General features: G+C 41.1%; 1 protein-coding gene across 1 annotated transcript; it reads right to left on the bottom strand.

Moving 5' to 3' along the window:
* Positions 1 to 19913: 19913 nt before the first annotated feature.
* Positions 19914 to 20883, bottom strand: TAS2R40 (taste 2 receptor member 40). Its single transcript, XM_004430672.3, is given in 2 exon segments — positions 19914 to 20232; positions 20234 to 20883. Coding segments are annotated over 2 exon segments (969 nt in total).
* Between the last annotated feature and the right edge of the window lie 1539 nt (positions 20884 to 22422).

Genomic DNA, 22422 nt, shown 5'->3' with positions numbered 1-22422 from the left:
TGGAAGGGAGTCACTAAGTGCAGCCCACTCTGGGGGTAGAGGTAGGGGTTAGGTAAATTAAAGGCACCTCCTGGAGGGAGGAATAGCCAAGAATTTGTGGACATATGTTAAAACCACCATGGTAATTAAGAAGTATTTTCGGGGAGATACTTGGAGGCTATGCAATGTCCTGTTCCCCCTTAAGCTTTCACCCACCAGTTTTATCATTCATCAGTGGGTCTTACCTGCAGCAGTCATTTCTGTGATGTTGTAATGGTGATTTTCTATTTCCCTTGTTTTTTCTATACTTGTTAGTTGGAATTCTTCTGAAAGGAGAATTGTCCCATTTATTTATTTATTTGTATATTCATTCATTCATTCATTCAATGAATCATTTATTTATGTCAGTAGGGACTCATGGGTACTTATTTTAAGAATCATAAAATGGTAAAACGTTGATGTGTCTCTACATCCCGCCTCCATACACTATTATTATTATTGTTATTATTTTTATTTTTATTATTATTAGATTGGGCCCTGTTGTGGATAATATGGAGTGGGAACAACAACAAAAAATATGTATACTTCTATGCACAGTTATCTTCATATTGCTGAGAGGAGTGTCTGGGTACTGATTAGAGTTGTTGGAACAAGAAATAGTGGTGTAAGTCAATTATTTAAGGTAGCAAAAGTAACTAATAGAGGAACTAAACATGATGTAATTATCAAACTTTGGAGGAGGGAGGGAAGGGGCAGTGTATGTAAACCGAATCCTCATCTTTCATAGACAAGTCAATGATAGTCTACATTCGAAGCATCGCTAGAGCTTTAATCATGTAATTTGGAATTAAATATTTGAAACCTGAAATGCTTTAAACAAGTTGTCTTTTCAAATCAGTAAGACAGATTATTCAGTAAATGGTATTGGGACAACTGGGAGGTTTAAACAAAATGTAGTTGGACCCATACCTCACACCTTACACAAGGATCATCTCTAGATGGATCAAATATTTAAATGTTAAAGAAAGAAACTAATAAAGTACCTGAGAAACTTATGGAAAAACCTTTTTTTAAAAAATATCTGGGAGTAGAGACAGCCTTGCTAACCAAATGCAGAAACCTTAAAAGAAAAGATTTTATACTTTCAATTACATAAAACTCAAAAAAAATCTGGCAAAAATCCAATAAGTCAAAAAATAACTGGGAAAAATATTTGGGTTCATTTCACAATCAAAAAGCCATTTATCCTAATGTAGAAAGAGCTAAAAATAAATAAAGTAAAAGAACAGAAGCCCAATGGAAAAATGGGCCAATGAAATAAACAGAACATTCACAGTAATGGACATATAGATGACTCTCAAACATAAAAATAACTGCTTGTACATACTTATTTAAATTGTGAGTGAAAAATTACACTCTGATATGTTTTCATCTGTCAAGTTGGCAAAGATCAAAAAGTCTGATGACTCAGGGTGTTGGCAAGGATTTGTAGAAAGTCGTTTTCCTATGTAACTGGTGGGAGTATAAAACGGAACAACCTCTAAGGAAGGCAGTTTAGCAATATCTTTCTGTTTTACAAACGTACACACCCTTCGACCTAGCAATTCCATTTGTAAGAATTTATACTATAAACATGCTTGCTTACATTCAATATAATGTGATATGAGGTTATTTATTACAGTACCGTTTGTAATAGCAAAGGATTGGAAACTACCTAAACATTCATTGGTAGGGACTAATTCAATACACCAATATGTATAATATTTTCAAATTTAAAAAGAATGTGGAAGCTCTCTATATATTAATATTGGCTAATATATTGATAAGTAAAAAACAAGATGTAAAACAGTGCATAATACTTGCTATCTTTTTTTTAAGGGTTGAAATACCCTCTAAGTGTGTAGGTGTACACATACGCATATGTGCTTGTTGACACTGCTGGATGGAGAGACAAAAAACCGATAAAACTGATTGCTTTTGAGGAGGGAATCTAGGTGACTGAGGGCAGGGTAGGAGGGAGAGTTTTCTTTGTATATAATACTTAATACTTCTTTGATTTTTGACCCACGTGAATTTAATCTCTACCCAGAAAGAAAGGAAAGAAGGATAGATGGAGGCAGGAAAGAAGAAAAATTAAGAAAGAGAGAAAGCTGCCTCTAGGAACTAGTACTGGGAAAAGGAGGAGGGAATTGCAAGGAGACTTATTTACATGATTTATTACCATTTGTATATTTTGCTTTGATTTAAGGAAAATGTCAATCATGAAGTCCATGTAGCAATATATGTGACACAGTTTTAAGATATAACTTTTGTCAAGACACAACTGAGTATTTACATCACTGATTCTCAATGCCTGACATTTTCCTAAGGATTTACCAAGGGTTGTGTGAAATTCTGTGTGCCGGCTTTCTCACTTAAGAAACCATACCAAAATGCATGAGAGTGAAGTTGGCATTATTATGGTTCCAATCTTGGATATTCTATGCTATATTAAAGGAGATAAACCTTGGCAAACTGGGCTATTTTAAATATGACTAATAACAAATTTAGTTGGAACATCTCACAGTTGATCAGGTCATACCAGTGGCAACATCGCTGCCAAGAACAGATAATATACTCTGCTATTATGCCTTATAAAATATGTGTGCATGTGGACAAAAACAAAATAAAATAGAAAAAATGAAAATAGCAGTATTAGGGATTACGCCCAATTTTTCTTAGTTTCTCAGACTCCCCTTAAGACTTAGATAATGTCTTGTTTTTCTTTTCTTTTTTATATAATAGCTTTATTGAGGTACAACTGACATACAATAAAGTGCACATATTTTGAAGTATACACTTTAATAAGTTTTGATACATGTGTACATCTTCAAAACCACAATCAAGATAGTGAACATATCCAGCATCTTGGAAAGTTTCCTGGGGTCCCTTGGCATCCCTCCCTCCCACTCCGGCTTGCCCTCCATCCCAAGCAACCAGGGATCTCCTCTCTGTCACTATAGATTAATTTATACTAATCTATTTGTCACTATTAGATTATGTTTCTTTTTATACATTAAAAATCTTCATGTTCTAAAATAAATTTTAGGAGCTAGAGCCATTGTTTCCTGGTGTCACAGTGGGAGGCAGACTCCTGAGATTAGAGAAGAGGAGCTTTATTAGGGATTGATTCTTATGATCACCACCTGTGGAAGAGAAGGGGCTTGAGAAGGAGAGAGGAGAGAGGGAAACAGCATGGGGCTGAGGGAGACGTTGGGCTGTGGTGCTATCTTCACAAAGGCCTCAGCGAACCCTATAGAAATTCTGAAGCTGGTATGGCCCTTCAGAGTTGCCCTGAGTTGGATGAGTTGGCTGGGCCTTCCCAGCCCCTCGTAAGCCAATCACAGGTTGTGGGCTGCCTTGGGAAGACGGCCTGACCTTGGTTGGGGTGACTCCTCAGCTTCAGGCTGTCTGCTGGCAGCACCCCACCAGCTGAGGGTTATGGCTTCAGGGGGATCTGTGCAGAGCATCACAGTGTTCCTGTAGGGGAGCAGAATTTGCCACCTCAAGATGTGTCTCTTTGGCATGAGGATTATTTTAGGCTGGTTATTTTTTTAAAAAACTGAAGAAGCTCTGAAAACCAAGTAGAAGTTACCCTTTGTAAGAGACATTTACATTTGTAAGGGAAATCTCCATTTGTACAGATGTCTCCCTCTCTGTACTAGGAAGAGGGGAGATGACCTTATCTCTAGAAACTCTTATCAATGGGGAAGGCAAGGACTTAAATCTGAATAATAACCTTATCCTTGTTTACTGTGCTTTTTCTGGTAATCTCCTGTAATTGACTCCTCCCATTCCCGACATCCTCCTTTGTCTTTAGTTGAAAATGGTATTTAAGGTGACAATCTTGGCCATTCTGGTGAGTTACTCAGCTTTCTGGGTTTCTCCCATGTATATATGTTATAAAGCTTTATTTGATTTTCTCCTGTTATTCTGTGTCATGTCAATTTAATTCTCAGACTGACCAGAAAGGACCCAGCGTGGGTAGAGGAGTTGTCTTCCTCCTCTACATTCCATATATAATAATTTTGATATTTCTCCCATCCTGGAGAGTTCTTTGAAAATAATGTCATTAGAGAAATAAAGTTCAAATTATGGAAAGGGAAGGGGTATTGAAGTATTTTTAGAGACTTTCTTTAGAAATTTGAAAGGATAGTGAGAACAATCCTTAAATTCAGGTCTAAAACATGATCTATTTGCCCATTAATTCATGCTTTAATTCCATGAGTTCAGGATTTCTCAGCACTAAGGACGTATTGGACTGGATAATTTTTGTTGTGGGCGGCTGTCCTGTGCACTGTAGGATGTTTAGCAGCGTCTCTGGCCTCCAGAGAGGCCACCTCCCTAGATGCCAGTAGCATCCCCAAACCCAGTTGTTACAGCAAAGTATTACGCTAAGTGAAAGAAAACAGATGCAAAGGACTCCATATTGTATGATTTCATTTATATGAAATTTCCAGAGAAGACAGAAAGTAGATCAGTGGTTTCTCTTGAGGCTGGAAGTGGGAGTGGGGATTGACTGAAAATTGGCATAAGGGAATATTTTGAGGAGATGGCATTGCTAGATGTCACCAGGACAAGGAGTCAGAATCACCCCTGGAGGAGTGAGAACCACAGCACCGGTGTTTATTGAGGACCCCTTATGTCCCATGTACTGTTCTGAGTGTCTGGGATACAAGCACTCACTGTGTCCTTTGATGTGGGAATCAAAGGCCAAAAGTTGGTTAGCAAATTCAATTAAAGTGTATGTGTGTGTGTGTGTGTGTGTAGGGGGGTGTTGGGGCAGTGAGAAAGAATCAGAAAAAAGTATCCCAGAGAAAGCAACCCTAAACGAAGACTTGAAGCGTAGGTAGGAGTTCTATCATTGAGTGGGAGAACAGGTGGATTCGCACCTGGAGCCAGCAACAGGTACCAAAGTGCCGTTGTCCAGAGTCTCGAGGAGCTGAGAGAAGTTCTCGTCCACTGAAGGATCTGGAAGAGGGCAATGGCAAGAGATGAGGCTGGAGAGGTGGCAGGTAGAGGCCAGGTCATGTGACAAGAAAAGAAGTAATTCCATTGCTTAAGATGTGTAGAATAATATACAAGAACTGTTAGTAATTTACCCATGTGATGAATTACACAGCCACAAATATCAAATACGCACAAAGCGCTTACTACCTGTCAGACAGTGTCCTGGGTGCTTTATAACAATTAACTCATTCAGTCATCATAATAACCCTACAAGGTAGGTATGAATTTTCAGCAGCTTCATTGAGGTATAATTTACATATCATAAAATTCATGTGTAACATTAAATGATTTTTATTAAATTTAGAGAGTTGTGTAACCCTCACCACAATCCAGTCTTGGAACATTTTCGTCACCTCAACAGGTTCCCTCATGCCAGTTTGCAGTCAGCCTCACTCTCACCCCTAGTCCCAGGAAACCACTGATCTGCTTTCTGTCTCCACAGATTTGCCTTTTCTGGAGATTTCATATAAATGGAATCATATAATACACAGTTTTTTGCCACAATGTGCCACATTTGATTTATCCACTCACCAGTTGATGGGCATTTGGATTATTTCCAGTTCTTGGCTGTGATGAACAATGCTGCTATGAATATTTGCATATGAGTTTTGGTGTGGATGTATGTTTTCATTTCTCTTTAGTAGATACCTGGGAGTGCAATTACGGGTTTACTGGTAAGTTTATCTTTTACTTTTTAAGAAACTGACAAACTGTTCACCAAAGTGGCTGTTCAGGTAGGTACTGTTATCACCATGGTCTCCATTGTATTGATGGAGGCATGGAGTGGTTGAGAAACTTGCACAAGTTCAGAAAGCCTGTATGTGGTGGAGGTGGGAATTGAAGCTGTGCAGTCTGGAGCTGGCCTCCGTGAACTTGACACTAAACTTTAGTGGCTACTTCCTGGGTTGGAGATTGTTCTCAGTTTCAAAGAATGAACCTTATCTACTTTCCCTTACCTGACTTTGGTTTCAAAACTGCTAGAGGGGCCAGCCCTGTGGCGTAGTAGTTAAGTTTGGCATGCTCCACTTCAGGGACCCTGGGTTCTCGGGTTTGGATCCGGGGCATGGACATACACCACTTGTCAGCCATGTTGTGGCGGCGACCCACATACAAAATAGAGGAAGACTGGCACAGATGTTAGCTCAGGGCTAATCTTCCTCAAGCAAAAAAAGAGTAAGATTAACAACAGATGTTAGCTCAGGGCAAATCTTCCTCAGGAAAAAAAAAAAAATGCTAGAGAACATGTTATTCAGCTCTATCTGTGGGAATTGTGCCTGAAGGAATGTCTGTGATATCCTTTTCCTTTTTTACTTCCAAGGTCATTCCCTATGCAAATTTCAGGCCACTCAAAAAAAAAGAGTATTTTTATTTTTCTGTTCCCACTATCGTGAGAAAAATGAACAAACCTAATGAGTGTTTTGCAACTGGGATTTATAAACTCTCCAGTGACCAAGTCCCCTTTCTTGGACCAACAACCACCTTCTTAGGACAAAATAACATGCTAGCTACGGATTCAATGTGTGTGCCTGTGGTTTTCTCTTTAATGCAGCAGCTGGTAGCCCCCAGTGCACATGCCAACAATGGCATGTGGGCCGACTTTCCAGCGCTAGGGCCAATTGCTCAAAAGACCCTTTGCCTCTGCCTGGTAATTACTTCCTCCTGATTTTAAAGGCCAGCACAGTCATTGCTCCCTTGTGCTTCCAAGATTTGATGTAATCACCACCCTCTGCACTCTTGCTTTGCTGAGGATTACAAAAGAACAAGACATGCTGTACACAAACCAGTGAGGAGATGCATCTGTAGGCTTTTAGGTTAACTTATATGTGATTGACAATATGTAATTTTGCGGATTGTTCTTAAAGAGATATGAACTACCTTGAGAGAGGCTTAGTCATAGTTGAGGTTACGGCACGGTTCTGCTAGGGTCTTCAAGTTCTAGTTCTAGGCACATGGATGTTTTCTAGGTCATTACTCTGGGAATGTAACTTGCCAAAAATCACACAGACTAGTAAGAGGTACAGCTGTGATCCAAACCCAGGTCCCAAATCTTAAGCCCTAAACTATCCTGCCCCCCAAGACTCCTATCCTCCAGAATTCCTTTGTGAACTTGCAGGCTAAGCTAAGTGGCCCTCTCTGGACTTTTGTGCTGCCCCATGCATTCTCTTATCACGCTCCTTACTGTAGTATATTGAAATTTTCAGTCTCTCCCACTATACTGTAAGCTTCTGCAAGGAGGAAGAGTGTGTGTGTGTATTTTAACCTCAGGTACAGAGAGGGTTGAGTTAATCATTCCTGTCAATTCACAGCTCACTATTATCATATATACAAGTCCCTACTCTTGTTTGTTTTTAATTTTATTTTTCGCTTCCCACTCTTGATCCCTCACTCATATTATTTTGGATAATAGTAACAGCACTACCACTTAGTGAGCACTTACTGACAGGCATTGTTTAAGTACTTTATATTAATTCAGCTACTCCTCACAACAACCTCATAGAGTAGTTACTATTATTATCTCCCATTTTTCAGATGATTAAACAGAGAGGTTAAGAGACTTGCCCAAGGCAACAGAGCAAGTAAGCTGCAGAGCCAGGGTTTGAACCCAAGTGGTGTGGTTCCGGAAGCCGAGCTCTTAACAACTATGCTCTACGCTCTCCCAGACACACGTGCTGTTGTGGTTGATGATGTCCCTGGACATGAATGTCACCTCCTAAAATGGACAGTGCTGTTCTGTGTGTGAGGTGTTTTTCATACACCTAAGTGGTGCTGGGCTGTAGATCTTGTTGTTATGTTTTCTCTTGACACCCTCTCCACGGTGCCGTTCGAACATCTAGTTCACCACTTCTGACTGCTGCGTAGTAATCTACGCTGGGCATCCACCATAAGTGTGCCGACCCTTTCTCCTAGTTTGAGGCATCTTCAACCCGCTACCTCCACAAACAATGCTGCAAGGAACATCCTTATCTATGTCCCCACATGAACCTGTGCTAGAGTTTCTCTTAGGGACGTACCCAGGAGAGGATCTCTAAGTCAAAGTGTATGTAAATATTTTATTTCATCCATTACTGACAGATTGTTCTCCAGAATGATGGTATAATTTCACACTTCTGCCAGCAGCATCGACATCCTCACCAACACTTGGTAATTTGGGGCTATTCTGATGAATGTGAAAAAGTATTTTATTGTTTTAAATTGCATATTTCTGGTTCCAAGTGAGGGTGAGCACTTCTTCTGTTTATTGCCCATTTGTTTCCTCTGCCTATTTGTATCTTCGTGTGTTTGTGTGTGCATGTGTTTGTGTGTGCCAATTTTCCTTGTATAGTCTAGCTAGTGGTCTCTGGTAGCTTTTAGATGTTGTAAATGTCTTCTCCCTGACTGTCAGCATTGCCTTTCACAGAATGGAACTCCAATTACTTTTTGAGCTTTTGGGGGCTTGTTTAATAATCCATTCCCCGCCCTTTAGTCACAGTTATTCTATATTTTTTCTATTAACTTTATAACTTTACCTTCTACATTCAGGTGTTTTATCCATTTGGATTTACCTTTGTATAAAGTAAGAGGAAGGGATCCAACTTTTTCTCCAGTGAGCCCCATTCTCAGTACCATTTAATAAATAACCTATCCTTTGCCTACTTTACATATGAGTTCACTTTTGTCATATCTTCAGTCCTCATGGATAAATGAGTCTATATATATATATTTTTTTTTGCTGAGGAAGATTTGCCCTGAGCAAACATCTGTGTCAATCTTCCTCTATTTTGTATGTGAGCCGCTGCCACAGCATGGCCGCCAACGAGCGGTCTAGGTCCACACCCGGGAACTGAACCTAGGCTGCCATAGCAGAGCTCACCGAACTTAACCACTAGACCACGGGGCCAGCCCCTAAATGAGTCTATTTTTGTGCTCATTGTCCTTTTCTGTTAGTATAACTATAACTTAGTAGAATGACTTAATATCTGGTAGAAATATTAGCTATTCAAGGACAGTTATTCTTCTCTTTTAGAATAAGTGTTGGGTTCATCAAAGAGTTAATATTTTATTTCTGGAAAGATCTAGTAGATTTATTGATAGGCAAAGTTTTTGCTTCTATATGATTCTTATTTACCTGTATATCCTTTCTACCTGGCACAGTATCTCACATATACGGTAGCTCAATAAATACTTATAGAACTGAACAATTGTGGAACTGACTTACACTCTCCTTTCAGTGACTGGCCAGAGAAACAAGTGATGTGGTAATGAAAGTCACATTCGGAGCTGTCTTGTCTTCTTTTGAGTGAGAGGAGAGAGATGAAGAGAGCCAAGATCAGGGAGTTGACCTCTTCTGTAACAGGGTCAACATGGCTTTAGTTTTAATTCTTATAATTACTGAACAAGATTAGCAAGTTTTGATTGAAAATAGCTTCTTCATGGAACTTTAGAAGTGGTTACACACAAGGGTCACTAGCTAGGTTCCTAATGGAATTTCAAAGGAAAATATGGAGCTTAAACCGAGAGATGAAAGAGAGGAAAAAATGTCAGTTAATTCATATACTCAGATTAGTGATTTGTTGAATATTGAGTTGCAAATACCTCTGCAGAAAAGGTTTGTGCTAAAGAAATGAGGAGGATGCCATCTAGTGGCAATAAATCCGGACAACACCGCTTGATCTTTAGTCCTAAGGAATAACAGGAAACACTATCTTGCTTGCCATATGCTAGGCACTATTGTAAGAATTTTGCACATTATAAGAATAACCCCATGAGACAGATATATTTATTACCCCTATTTTAAATATGAAGAAATTAAATTGAGGCTCAGAGGAGTTAAGCAACTTGCCCAAGTTCACAGAGCTAATACTGTATTGAAACCTAGACTGTGTGGCTCTAGAATTGATATTTTGCCTGAGAGGAAGAGGGAGTGGTGGGCTGGAGTTGGCTCCTGCCAGCTAGAGAGCATGGATGATGTGCATTTCTTCCCATCTTCCATTCAGTGACATCACATTGGTAGTTCGAATTCCATCACGGTGGGAGTATTTACACGATGGAAATCAAAAATTCCTTTTTTTTTTTCCCCCAGAGAGCCAGTTTGCCAACACTCCCTGGGTGAGAAAGACTGAGAATTCAGAGACACAGCCTTAAGCTTTCTTAGTGAAGTCAGAAGAGAGATTTGGAAAGTAATTAAAACCTAGTTTCTGAAAAAAAAAGTAGGATAGAGAGATCTTAAGACTTTTCTTTTAGATTTTTTGTATTAGGACAGAAACAGGTTGTTTATGACCAATGTAGAACTCCTTAAAATGAAGAAAGATTTGTTTAAGAATAGTGTGAAGTTGCTCAACTGCTTTCTGAAAGAAAACAAAACAGTTGCAAGGTTTATGTTGCAAAGCACATGTTAAAAATGGCCAAAGAGACAGATGAGTCAGGAAAAACAAGCAGAACCATTTTTAGAGGAACTTAAGCTAAATACAGCAAGACCTACTTAATGATTGTTGAAATGGGCAAAGGAGAATTGGAAGAGCTAAAATTCAGAGAACAAACACATGTATGCCAGTTTGAAAGGAATCAAATCACAGACTGAGAATGGCAATGGCTATTTAAGGGAAATGACACAAAGTTGCTACAACTTCCTAAATACTTTTGTATGTGCGTGCAGGCACGCACACGCGCGCACACACACACACACACACACACACACACACACACACACACACACACACCCCTAATTGGGAGAAGAACTTTGTTCTTATTGACTACATTCAGGAAACAACACCTGAAATGGATATTATCATTACAAGCATAATCACTATCAACCTGAATTTATGTTACAATGTGTAAGAGCACGCCTGAAATTTATTCATCACAGAATATGGTAGGAAAGATATATTTGGAGTTCCAGCCCACATGTCCTCCCCGCTTTTTTGGGAAATGCCTCCATAGTCCTTTCTGAAAGAATAGGGGCAAAAATTTCTATCATCTGATCGCCTAGCTATAATTCCTTAGACCAGAGGTCAACCCCTGACTCAAGCTGTGCTAAATTATCATCTGGAAATTGGAACTAAAAGACACAGAAAACAGAGTATTCCATACGGGACTATAAGGTCATTTAGATTTGGAGCCATGGGAATCTCAAACTATAGGCAAGCTGGAATTATAAGGGACTAGTGAACATCCTTCCAGTGGAGGGTGGTTTGAAGAGAGGAGCTTGGAACAGATGTGCAGAGAGACACAGAGGTAGGAGCTGTTTAGCGAGAGAGTTGTTGGATGAAATGGGAGAGAGAAGGGAGGAGAAAGGAGAGAAGAGGGAGGAGAAGAGATAAGGGGCACTCCCTGATGGTTTTCTAGTTTTCATGAAGACCAGCCATATTTCCTGAAAATGCCTGAATGGGGTTTCATGAGAGCCCCTGAATCATTTTAATATTTCTCCCTTTTACTTTAGCCTCTTTGAGTTGATTTCTGTTTCCTGCATCCAGATGATCCATGGCTAAGACATCATCAAAGTTGAGTTAGGAGAAATATATAGATCTTTACCAGAATGATGTATATTTTGGTGTATTTCAGATGTCGTGTATTTCAAAGATGTATATTGGAACCTAATCAATCTTATCAGGAACTAAAACTTTAGCTTGAATCAAAAGAACCTGCAAAATCTTTTGGGCTAAAGCTACTAGAAATATTTGAAACTTATAATAATCCTCCTCAAAAGCCTTTAATAGACAGTACTAGCAAAATGTTGATGGTTGTTGAGGCTGAGGTACATGGGGATCATTGTACTATTTTCTCTAATTTTGTGCTATGTTTGAAATTTTCCATAATTAAAATTTACAAAGCGAACCAAGCTATCAGGCCCTTTAAATGATTATATTCAGTAGAGAGAAAAAAATAAAGCATCAAGATCTGTCAGAAAAGGTAGGCTTGAGATGCAGTGTGGAGGGCTTTTCATGCCCGGCTGAAGGTCTATGGGTAACGGAAGCCATTGGAGGAATTTAAGCAGGTCACGCGTGTATATTTGTGTGTGTACATGTGTGAAGTTCAAGTGTGTGTATGTCTGCTCATAAAGGAATGTAACTGGAGTGAATATTATGGCTGTAGTTGAAAAGTAATGCTTGAAATCTGAATGTAGCCTTAGTTATGTGGGTGGCGCTAGGGTGACCAATTGTCTCATGTTGCCCAGGACCGAGAGTTTTTCTGAGATGCAGGACTTTCAGTTTTAAAACCTGGATGGTTCGTCACCTTAGTGGTGGCAACGGATAGAGTGTACAAATTGTGAGTAAGTTCTGTGTTTGAAGGGTGCTTGATGGATAAGGAAACAGGAGTAAAACCAGGCAGCTGAACAGATACAGAAGCCAAAGGTGGAGAGTAAAGAGGGGGTAGTCAACAGTGCCCCATGCCACGTGGGACCAGAGAGGATGGAGACTCAGGCCATAGGACCTGAATTTTGAGAATGACTTCTTCAGATCAGGACTTGCCAGACATCTTCTTCAGTTACGTAGCCTTTGGAAACAAAGACTTCTACCATCAGGTACAATTAAAATAATCAGTGCCAAAAACGTAAATTGTATTAGTACTCTTAAAGATAAGAATTACAGATATAGGGATTAATTAGTAAAATAGCTCACGGACAGGTCAACTGCAAAGGCAAAGGCATTTTCATCATTTAACAATTTGAGGGCTGGCCCCGTGGCTTAGCGGTTAAGTGCACGTGCTCTGCTACTGGTGGCCCTGATTGGGATCCCAGGTGCGCACCGACGCACTGCTTCTCCGGCCATGCTGAGGCAGCGTCCCACATACAGCAACTAGAAGGATGTGCAACTATGACATACAACTATCTACTGGGGCTTTGGCGAGGAAAAGGGGAAAAAAAAAGGAGGAGGATTGGCAATAGATGTTAGCTCAGGGCCGGTCTTCCTCAGCAAAAAAGAGGAGGATTGGCATGGGTGTTAGCTCAGGGCTGATCTTCCTCCCCCCCCCCAAAAAAAAAATTTTGATTCATTCACAAAAATGTTAAAGCAATCTCTTGCAGAATTTGGAGGTATTTAATTTTTATTATATTAAGATAAATCTCACATAAAGTTGAAGAAATCTTAGTCAAAAGTATAAATATAAGACATAAACATACAGCTAACTTTATTACTCCAGAGCACGCAAATTTGCCCTACTTGCTCCTCTTGCTGATCATAACTGATGGATGGAGTCTGCCTGGCATTTGTTATGCTGCACTGTGAATGAGGTCCTGGGCCAAGAGTTCTGGGGGATAGAAAGATGAACTAGAGTCTTCCACTATGAGAGTGGGTGCCTTTCTATTGTCAGAAGCTGCATCAGACAGCTTGGAGAGCAGAGCCCAGGCTGTATATTCTCTCGGGTTTGCAGCTGGGATGTTGGGGTTTACTCACCGAGGTTGTCTGGGCACTGATTCACTGGAGTGGTGCCCTGTCTGCCCAGATACACCAGAGACCTGCAAAGTCACGTGGCCTTTCCTTTCTTGTACCTCAGTCATTTTCTGGCCAGAGCTTACCTGTGACTTTATTTATTCCCTGTTGCTATCTCCACACATTCCATGAGTGCAGAGAACACGTTTCACCCAGCTCTACTTCTTGATGCCACTGCCTGCTGGGACCTGCTCAGGCGGGGTGGGGAATCTGGATAGGAGTGCTGTGAGGGCAGGGAATCGGGGGCAGCAGGGCAGGGAGTATGGAGGTGGAGGCAGGAACTAAGGCATGGTTCCTCCTAGCTCCAACCTCAGCATAGGATACAAAATCCAGTTTCGCTCATCCATGACCCCATAGAATCTTCCTGGCAAATATGCCATTGTTCCTTGGGAGACTGATCGTGGCTGTGAGGAAATGGCAGAGAGTGGCTGCAGGGCCCTGTATAGATACAACCTCCAAGGGGCTGGTCTCAGTTTTCCAAGGCATTTTTCTGAGCCTTTGAATCTAAAGGCAAGCAAATTTTACCCACTGTGTTTCTGAATAGAATGTGAATGTTGGGTCCTGTTCCACTGAGAAGTGTGTGGAGACAAGAAACCAGACTGGGATCCTATGTGGTCTCCAGTCTTTCGAGACTCGAATTGCTACCCCCTCCCTGCTAAGCCTATCTATCTTCATGGTTCCAGCTGCTCTCAGGGCCACCAGCCATAATTTATTATCTAGCATCTGGTTTGAATAAACCACAGATTTATTTGCAGTCTCTGAGGGCTCTAGGCAGGAGATGCAAACAGCAGCTTTCCCTAGGGAAGGCTGAATGTAATGGGACCCTTTTCTCTTTTGCATACTCGGGCTTTGATGGGGATCTCTAAGGATGCTCAGTGGAACATTTCTTCTCTCAACCCTGATCTTTCTTAACTGGTCCAGTGATACTGAGAGGAAAGGGTTCTGTTCTGAGTTCCCCTCTCTCTGGCCCAGAAGGAAATAAAGCAGGAAGATTAGGATTTAATTTTTTTTTTTTTGGAAAGGAGTTTTAATTCTGAACATTTGAGGTTTGAGGTACATCTCTGACCACACAGTACATAGACCTCCACTGAAGTATTTTCCACATTGTAATTTAATGAGTTATTCTTTTCCAGCCTCTGAGCTCTTGGAGCATGAAATTTTTGTTGAGTTAACGTTTGAGTTCTCAGCATCTAGTTCAGTGCTTAGCCCACTGGCTCAGTATACTTTTGTTGAATGAACAAATGCACTCATCTTTGTGTGGTGGTTTACAGTTTATTATGCACGTATATATTATTTCCTTTGAACCTCAAAACAACCCTGTGAAGTGGATATTACCATCATTTCTGTTTTCCAGATGGGGAAACTGAGGCTGAGAGGTTTAGTGACTTTCCAAAGATCATCCAGAGTGGGGACTCAAATCTAGATCTTTGACACCAAAGTCTAGGTTCTTCTCATGTGCTGCAATGACTCTAGGCATTTCCCATCATCATGTAATAAACCAGCCAGTTACTTAGCCATCTGAAAAGAACACGAAAATGTAAACATCACCTGCTGGGTCAGATCCATGAAGAGAACTGCAGCCTAGTGTCCACTGTGACAGCAGGAGTTTGTAGGAGGAGCATGATCATTTCAGAGCTAGAGACGTCGTCTTCAAAACATTCCCAAGGACCTTGTAGGAACCTCTTTGCCAATTTTTACTCCTTGTTGTCTACTGAATTGCTTCTGGGGGTATCTTTCAAAGCTTTAGATAAAAACACATTTGGAGCCCTGTGTCTGTCCTTAACAGTGTTGTGGTGGTGGGAGAGAGGGGACTAGGGCATGGTTGTTTTTTTTTTTTACTAAGAACTAAAGGATTGTGTTTTAGAGATTGCAAAGGGGTGGACAAAACCTGGAGAAATTGAAAGCGGCAAAAATATTCAGGAAGTTGCAATGTTTGAAATATGGCAAGAGTTGTCATGGTAAGCGTCTCTGGTTTACCGTGACGGTAACTGGGGTTTGGTGGCGGGTTTCAATGCCTCTGTGGGCTGGAGAAAGTACCCAGTGCAGGGTCGGCAAACTGTAGTTTGGGTCAAATCTGACCCATGGCCTGTTTTTGTAGAGCCCATGGGTTAAGAATGCTTCTTGCATGTTCAAATGGTTGAAAAAAATCAAAAGAATATATCATGATGTGTGAAAATTATATGAAGTTCATATTTCAGTGTCCATAAGTAAAATTTTATTGAAACACAGCCACATCCATTCATTTACATGCTGTCTCTGGTGGCTTTTGTACCACAAGAGAAGAGATGAGTACCTATGACAGGGACAGCATGTGGCCCACAAAGCTTAAAATATTTACTCTGTGGCTCTTGACAGAAGTTTGCTGACCTCTGGCCTAGTGCCCCGCTTTGTTCAAAATAGGCACTTGAATAATCTCCAGGAGGTTAAACCCTGGAATACTAGTGTCTTTCTGACTTTGCCAGGAAGGGGTGCAGGAGCTGAATACTTCAGGGTACCCCCTACTCACATCCCCTCCTCCCCTCAGATCATTGAGCTGCTACAGATTGAGCCATATTCTGCCCCAGAGTCTACAGTAGGAGCCGTCTGTACATCCGGCCCAATCTGAGCTCAGGCCTTTTCACATCTGGCCTGCTTTGAATATCCTCATTCTAGACACCCTGCCTCTCAGCCTCACATCCCTTACCTTTAGAATATTAACAGCTAACATTTACTGAGAGCTGACTGTGGGCCAGACAGTGTGTTTTGTCTCACTCATTTCTTAGGATGAGATAGATAATCCTAGGAGGAAGGTGTTATTATTATTATTGTGATTCCCATTTTACAGATACAGAAACTGAGGTTCAGAGAGATGCAGTAACATGCGTCACACACCAGTAAGTCGCAGAGCCAGGACCCGCATTTAAGTCATCTTGACTCCAGGGGCTGCATGGCAGGAGGGAGGGGGCGGGGCGGGGCAGGAGGGCGCAGCTGCCCGAGGTGAGATTTTTCCATTAACATCCACCTCAGAATTCTTTCCTTGGATCCCTTATCACTGCTGCTGCCACACCGAACCAAACCAGACCTAGAGGATTGTTGATTCTTTTTCTCTTTGGACTGTCTTCAAAACCACCTTTCTCTTTTTTTCTTCTGATGCAACTGAGACAGGGCAGAACGTTCATAAGACACTTGACTAAAAAAATAAGGAAAACCAAATGACAGCCAAACCAGAAACTTAAAAAAAAAATCCACTTTTTCCCCCAGTGAGGCTGGTTGACAGGTTAGCTTTGCAGACACAGAGCACATTTGCAATAAGGCACCCTGAACTGTGAAGGGTCCGACCCAGAGATGTTCCTCTGGAGAGCTCTTGGGAGACTTTTTGTTTTCTTGCTCGCGGGGATAATCACCAAAGTCTCAGGGAGGAGCTATAAGTAGAGTGCTTCTCCCAACTGAGATTGGCCAAATTTATCTTCAGCACTCAACACCTTCACACCGTCCCTGTCCCACTCCTTTCTGGCCCAGCCTTCTCCCCCACGTCTTTTGTGCTGTGTGCTGCTGCTTTCTGCCCAGGCCTGCCCCTCCTGGGCCACGTCCCAGGCTCCAAAATGCTTCCTTCCTCCTTCTACCAACAGAAACTTCTAACCGCGTAACATTACTTCCTCCCAGAGGACACCAAGATAAGCATCTCCCTCCAACTTTCACCTCTCCTGTATTAGTCTGCATCAACTCCTAGAGAGCCCCCCAGCCTTCAAACACTGAGCACTGGCTCCCCGGCTTGTTTGTCCTCCCTTCTTCCACAAACCAATCTCTGAGTATGTAAGAAATTTCCATTCCTCCCACCTCTCCTCTAAGGATCCCACTTCTCTCCAGAGGGAAGAGGGAAATGGCAGTGGGATGGGAGGGCTCCCTCTTGCTCAGTGTCTCTTCCTTCCCTTCCTGCCGTGATTGCTTCTGATGTCTGCTCTTGGTTTCTGCTCCTCTCCCCCAACTCAAAACTCCTTGTTGGTTGATTGAACTTATAGTTTCTTTTCCTTATTCAATAGATGTTTCTGCATTAGGAGCCCAAAGTAAAGAATTCCTGAGAAAATAATAAAAGAGAATTCCTGCAGAGAAAGCTCAAAGAAAAGCAGGGATCACAGTTGGAAGGGGAAGATGGTGTTGGACTGTGTGACAGTCTGGTGCCCCTCAAATCCCAGCCCTTAGATTGGTCCTGGCTGCTAGTCTAGTCTTCATTTGTGAGGACTCGCCCAGATTTGAGACACCTTCCCTGTACTGGCCCTTCCAGATTGGAGTCACTTGGCAACCAAAATCCCCTTAGCTGTACCACATGGAGGATGAGTGGCCAGAGTGACTTTGTGGATAAAGGAATCCTCCACACCATAACTTTCAGCCTCTCTCAGGGGACAAGGGTGTCACATAGAATGTGCAAAACGGATTCTTTAGGATTTCTGATTCCTGTCTAGAGACAACCAATTCGAAGACAGGGTATTCTAGCCCATTCTGGAAGTTTAGGTGGGTTTTAAAGCAAGAAAGAAAAAGAAAGGAAGGAAGGAAGGGAGAGAGGGAGGAAGGGAGAACTGGAGAGAACTTTTTCTGGTTGAAGTTGGGGCAGTGTACATTATTGATAAGGGTGTCATCATCCTTGAAGCTCTTGTTAGCCCTCTGCTGCCTTCGGCTGTTGCAAACAATGAGAGAGTATTTCTTCATAAGAAGCATGGAGAGGGTTTATCCAGTTATCTTGGCATGGTTCACATTAATGAAATGGTGACTTTAAATCAATTTTCTGTTTTTCTTTGTGATCTATGAGAGCACCCTCAGTGGGTATGTTTGCATGTATTATTTGGATAAAAATATATATTTGTCTATTCTTTAGGAATTGGAATGAAACCTCAAAATATAATTTGTCTTACTATAACAACTACATCAACCTTAAATAGTCATATGAATAAATATTGCTTAGGAAAACTATAAAAATAGTGTTTTCATAAATACATTCCTTTCCAGTTAAATAAGTCCCAAGCTGTCTGAACTATAAAGGGATGTATGTGGGTGAGTGTGTGTGCACATGTGTGTGATTTTTTTTGCAGTTTATGGATGTAAGGGACTGTCTCTCAAGTATGTGCTAGAGAGCTAGGAGCTCAGAATTTAGTCTGTGCGGCTGACCTTACATTTTCTTCTGGAAGCTACTTAAGCTTGGTGTGATCAGTATCATTCTTTTCATATTTTCCTCAGTAATTCTGATTTTAAAAATACAAAATACAAGAAAACCCCAAATTCCTAACTTTCTAGTTCCAAGGTATCTGGGGGTGGGGTGGGCACTGCTGACGGTATCATTCTGAAGAGTGACAGTGAAGTGACAATGTTTTCCTTCTTCTCAAAGAGCCGCTCCCAGGTAACCTGACCTTGCCTCACTTGTTACTTTGAGGCGACCCAGAACTGGTAAAGCCAGAAGCACAGGTGCCACTTGCAGTGTCACAGAGTCAGGAGCGAAGCAAAATAGAAGTGCCTTCACTCTGGTTTCTTTCTATCCTTTCTGCTTCCTGCACATGTCACTTTTTTTCCTTCATTCTTCCTTTCCTCTCTTGTCACTTTGTCCCCTTTCATTTGGAAAAATAAAGCATTCAATTGACCATCCACTTATCCACCTACCACCCTGTATTTCTTCTTTATCTCCAAACAACCTCCCAAAATTATTGGCCTTTCCATACTCCCTCACTGTCTTCATCACCTTCTCTGGAAACTCCTGTAATCTGAATGCCACCCATCACTCCACTAATAGGACATGTGGTCTCCTTTTAGTCAAGTCCAAAGACTTTCTTCATTTTTCATTTTCCTGAAACCTCTGCAACACTTGATAATTTTGGCGAGACTTTCTTTCCTGAATCTCTTTTCTCTGTAGGATTCGTCACTAGCCCTCTTTTTTTCGTAACTGTGGGTTAGTAGGGTGCCTTAAGAAGGTTGTATATAAATATCAAATATCAAATCTCTATGATGTACACCTGAGGCTAATAGGATATTGTATGTCAACTATTCTTCGATTAAAAAATAAAATAATTTAAAAAATTTGTCATATTACCTAAAAGCCCCCCCCCAAAAAAAATACAGGTGACCATACAATTTTTCATCCAGATCAAGATATCCTTGAGAATTAAAAGGTGCTCAATGACAACAGGCACAAACAGAGATCATCCTAGCCAAGCAAAGACGTCTGGTCACCCTCTCCTTAAGGTTCCGGGGAGGAGGAAGTAGAGAGGAGCTCAGGGCAGGATACGAATGAGCAGAGATCAAAGAGCTTTTGTAAAGCTGTCTTAGAGTTGCTTAGCTTAGTAGAAGTGCTTAGGATCTCAAGTTAAAAATTCAGTTTCACATTCATGAAAGGATCCAGTTACCTGAGGAGAAGTGTCAGAGCAAGATTAGGGGAGAAAAGATGGGTGAGGAGAGAGGTCTAGGGAGGAAAAGGCAGAGCTGGCTGGACCAGGTCCTGTGGTATTCCGTGGGTTCCAATCACAGAGTCTGCCCATATAGGTAAAGATGAACTTGGTGCTGAAACCGCTTCCAGGCTCTTCTCAGCCTAGGATTTCCCAAGATCAGTAGCACTGAGTGGCCAGCTGGGTAGGCAGCCACGATGATTTTGCACAAAATATTCCAGGAACTGTTGACAGCAAAGATGTTGGACATAGAAAGAAATAGAGCAACTGCATTGAAAGTGTAGAGGATGAGAAAGTAGCTGATAGCTTTGATGGCCCCCATGTGAGCTTCCATGCTGGGGTCTCTGAAGCCAGTGGCATTTCTTTCCATGTGTAGGATGTGTCTCTTGAGAGATGATCAGCAGGGTGGCTGCAAGGATGAACATGATCAGAGGAATGAGGATCCCCAGGTAATAGAGAAGAACCAGGTTGAAGACATTGGTCTCAGTGAAGTACTTCTTCTCAGTAGAGTTGGAGGAGGGGATAGGAATGGAACTATTCACGTACACATTGAAGATATCTTTAAAGAAGGGAAAGCTGAAGCATACGGAGATGAACAGTGACAGCCTCAGAAGCCAAGGCATCAGCACCATGATTTTCCTCTTCATCATGGAGAACAAATGGTGAGTAAAGTTTGCAATTCTAAGACAATAGAAGACATTGAGCCAGGCAGCAAGCCAGAGGTTGGAATAGTTCAGAAACATGATGATGACTTTGAAAAGTATATACACTGTGTTTTGTTTATAAATGACCTGGAATAGTAGACTGTAAGTATTCTCTAGCATTATCCAAATTTGTAGCAAGAGCCTGGAAAAGCTCAGCATCAAGAGAATGCAGTCACCAACAGGGAGTCTTTTGCCTCTGGCCCACTCGGCCCCATGGATGGCTGTGATGAAGCCGTTCCCAATGATGCCAGTGATGCACTCTATTCCGGAGACTACCAAGGTGAAGACAGTTTTAAACCTGGACGTGTCTTTATCTGTGGCATCTGTGATCACCATCGCCATTCTCTTTGACCCTGACTTTCAGATGTCCATGCCGATAACTGGTACTTGCTCTGCATTCTTCTGGCCGTTGCTCAATGTTATTGTAATCTTTTTTCCCCCAGTTAATGGTTTATTTCTAATTTTTCTTCATTAGCTTGTCACATGACTACAAGTTAGAGGCTTGAAATGCAAATGATGACAGGATCTGGTTACTGGCTATCTCCATTTTTCATACTCATTTGTCTTGGGCTTTCAGGAGCTCATTGGAAAAAATTTGAGACAGGTTCCTATCCCAGCACCTTCCTACCTTATTTACGTTAAGTCCATATTCACCTAACAGGGCAAGAGTCCCAGGTTAGGAATCTTAGTGTCCTCCTGGCCTTTCTGCTTGTCTCATAAGACCTGTTACCTGCTAAATTATCTGTAAAAATGCATATGGCTTCTTTGATCTGCCTTCTCCTGCTTCCTTTGTTGTCTCCCTTATTTTGGGAGAGTTTTTATTCGTATAGTTAGCATGTTTGTGAATAAATTTCCATCAGCTCCTATATGAACATCTTTTACTTAGAATCAATTTCTTCTAGAAAGGCCAGCTATTATGATGTCCTCAAACAGTACACAGAAAAGCCAAAATTGGATACTGTTTGGGTGAATTAGAGACAAGAAAGACTCGATAGTCACATTTTCATTGTTTGTGTGTATATCACCAGTTATAATTTACTGATATCCCCATCACTATTTGAGCTCAGAACCAGGTAGAGTTAGCCTGGGAAGGCTCCAGAGTGTTTTGAACATGGTGTTAAAGTTGGGAAATGTGAAAAACACTGTAATTTGAAATTTAATTTCCTAATTCTTAACACTGGCTGTGAAACAGAATGAACTCTGGCACTTGAAAAAATATATAGATGCTCAGGACTCATTCCCGACCTAGTAAAACAAAATCTGAGATAAACCAGGCACGTAGTATTTTTAAAAAGCTAGAAGGTCATATTGCTCATAGCCAGGATTGAGAACCAAATCTTAGCTATAGACCAATGAGTCTTGGGCCAAATCTGGCCTGCAGTTGTGTTTTATCTTGTACTGTCTATTGTTTGACATCATTAGTCCACTAGTGCTTAATATTTTTTATTGGCCAACACTTAAATTTAGGAGATTGCATGTATGCATAAAAAATCTGTCTTCTCTTGAAAAATTAGAAGATTTGGCAATATTGTGTCTGCATGGTGAATCAGTTGAAGTGGAATAGTGCTGCCCATTTAAAACAAGGTATGTATGCACTTTTCAGTTTGTTACAGTATCCATCAAATCCTAGTGTCCTCTCCATCCTGAGGCCTTGTGCTGGTGTGTTTTCCCTGTTATAATGTTTTATAATATAAATGAAGGGATGATAAAAATAGATTTCCCTCACCCCCGAATTAATTTTATTTCAAATAAAGAAGTCAGAGATTTATTTTTATTATAAAATTGTCTTATTAAATCACACTTGTATAAAAATAGCACCAAAGCAATATATTGCAAAATTAAGCAAGCATTGTTTAGAGAAGTGAAAAGGCATGTCAACAC

The sequence above is a fragment of the Ceratotherium simum genome, chromosome 1 (genome assembly GCF_057802395.1).
Source record: "Ceratotherium simum simum isolate JZ-2026a chromosome 1, ASM5780239v1, whole genome shotgun sequence".
Taxonomy (NCBI): Eukaryota; Metazoa; Chordata; class Mammalia; order Perissodactyla; family Rhinocerotidae; genus Ceratotherium; species Ceratotherium simum.
Note: the sequence above shows the minus strand (reverse complement) of the source record. Positions and strands in the feature narration are given on the sequence as shown.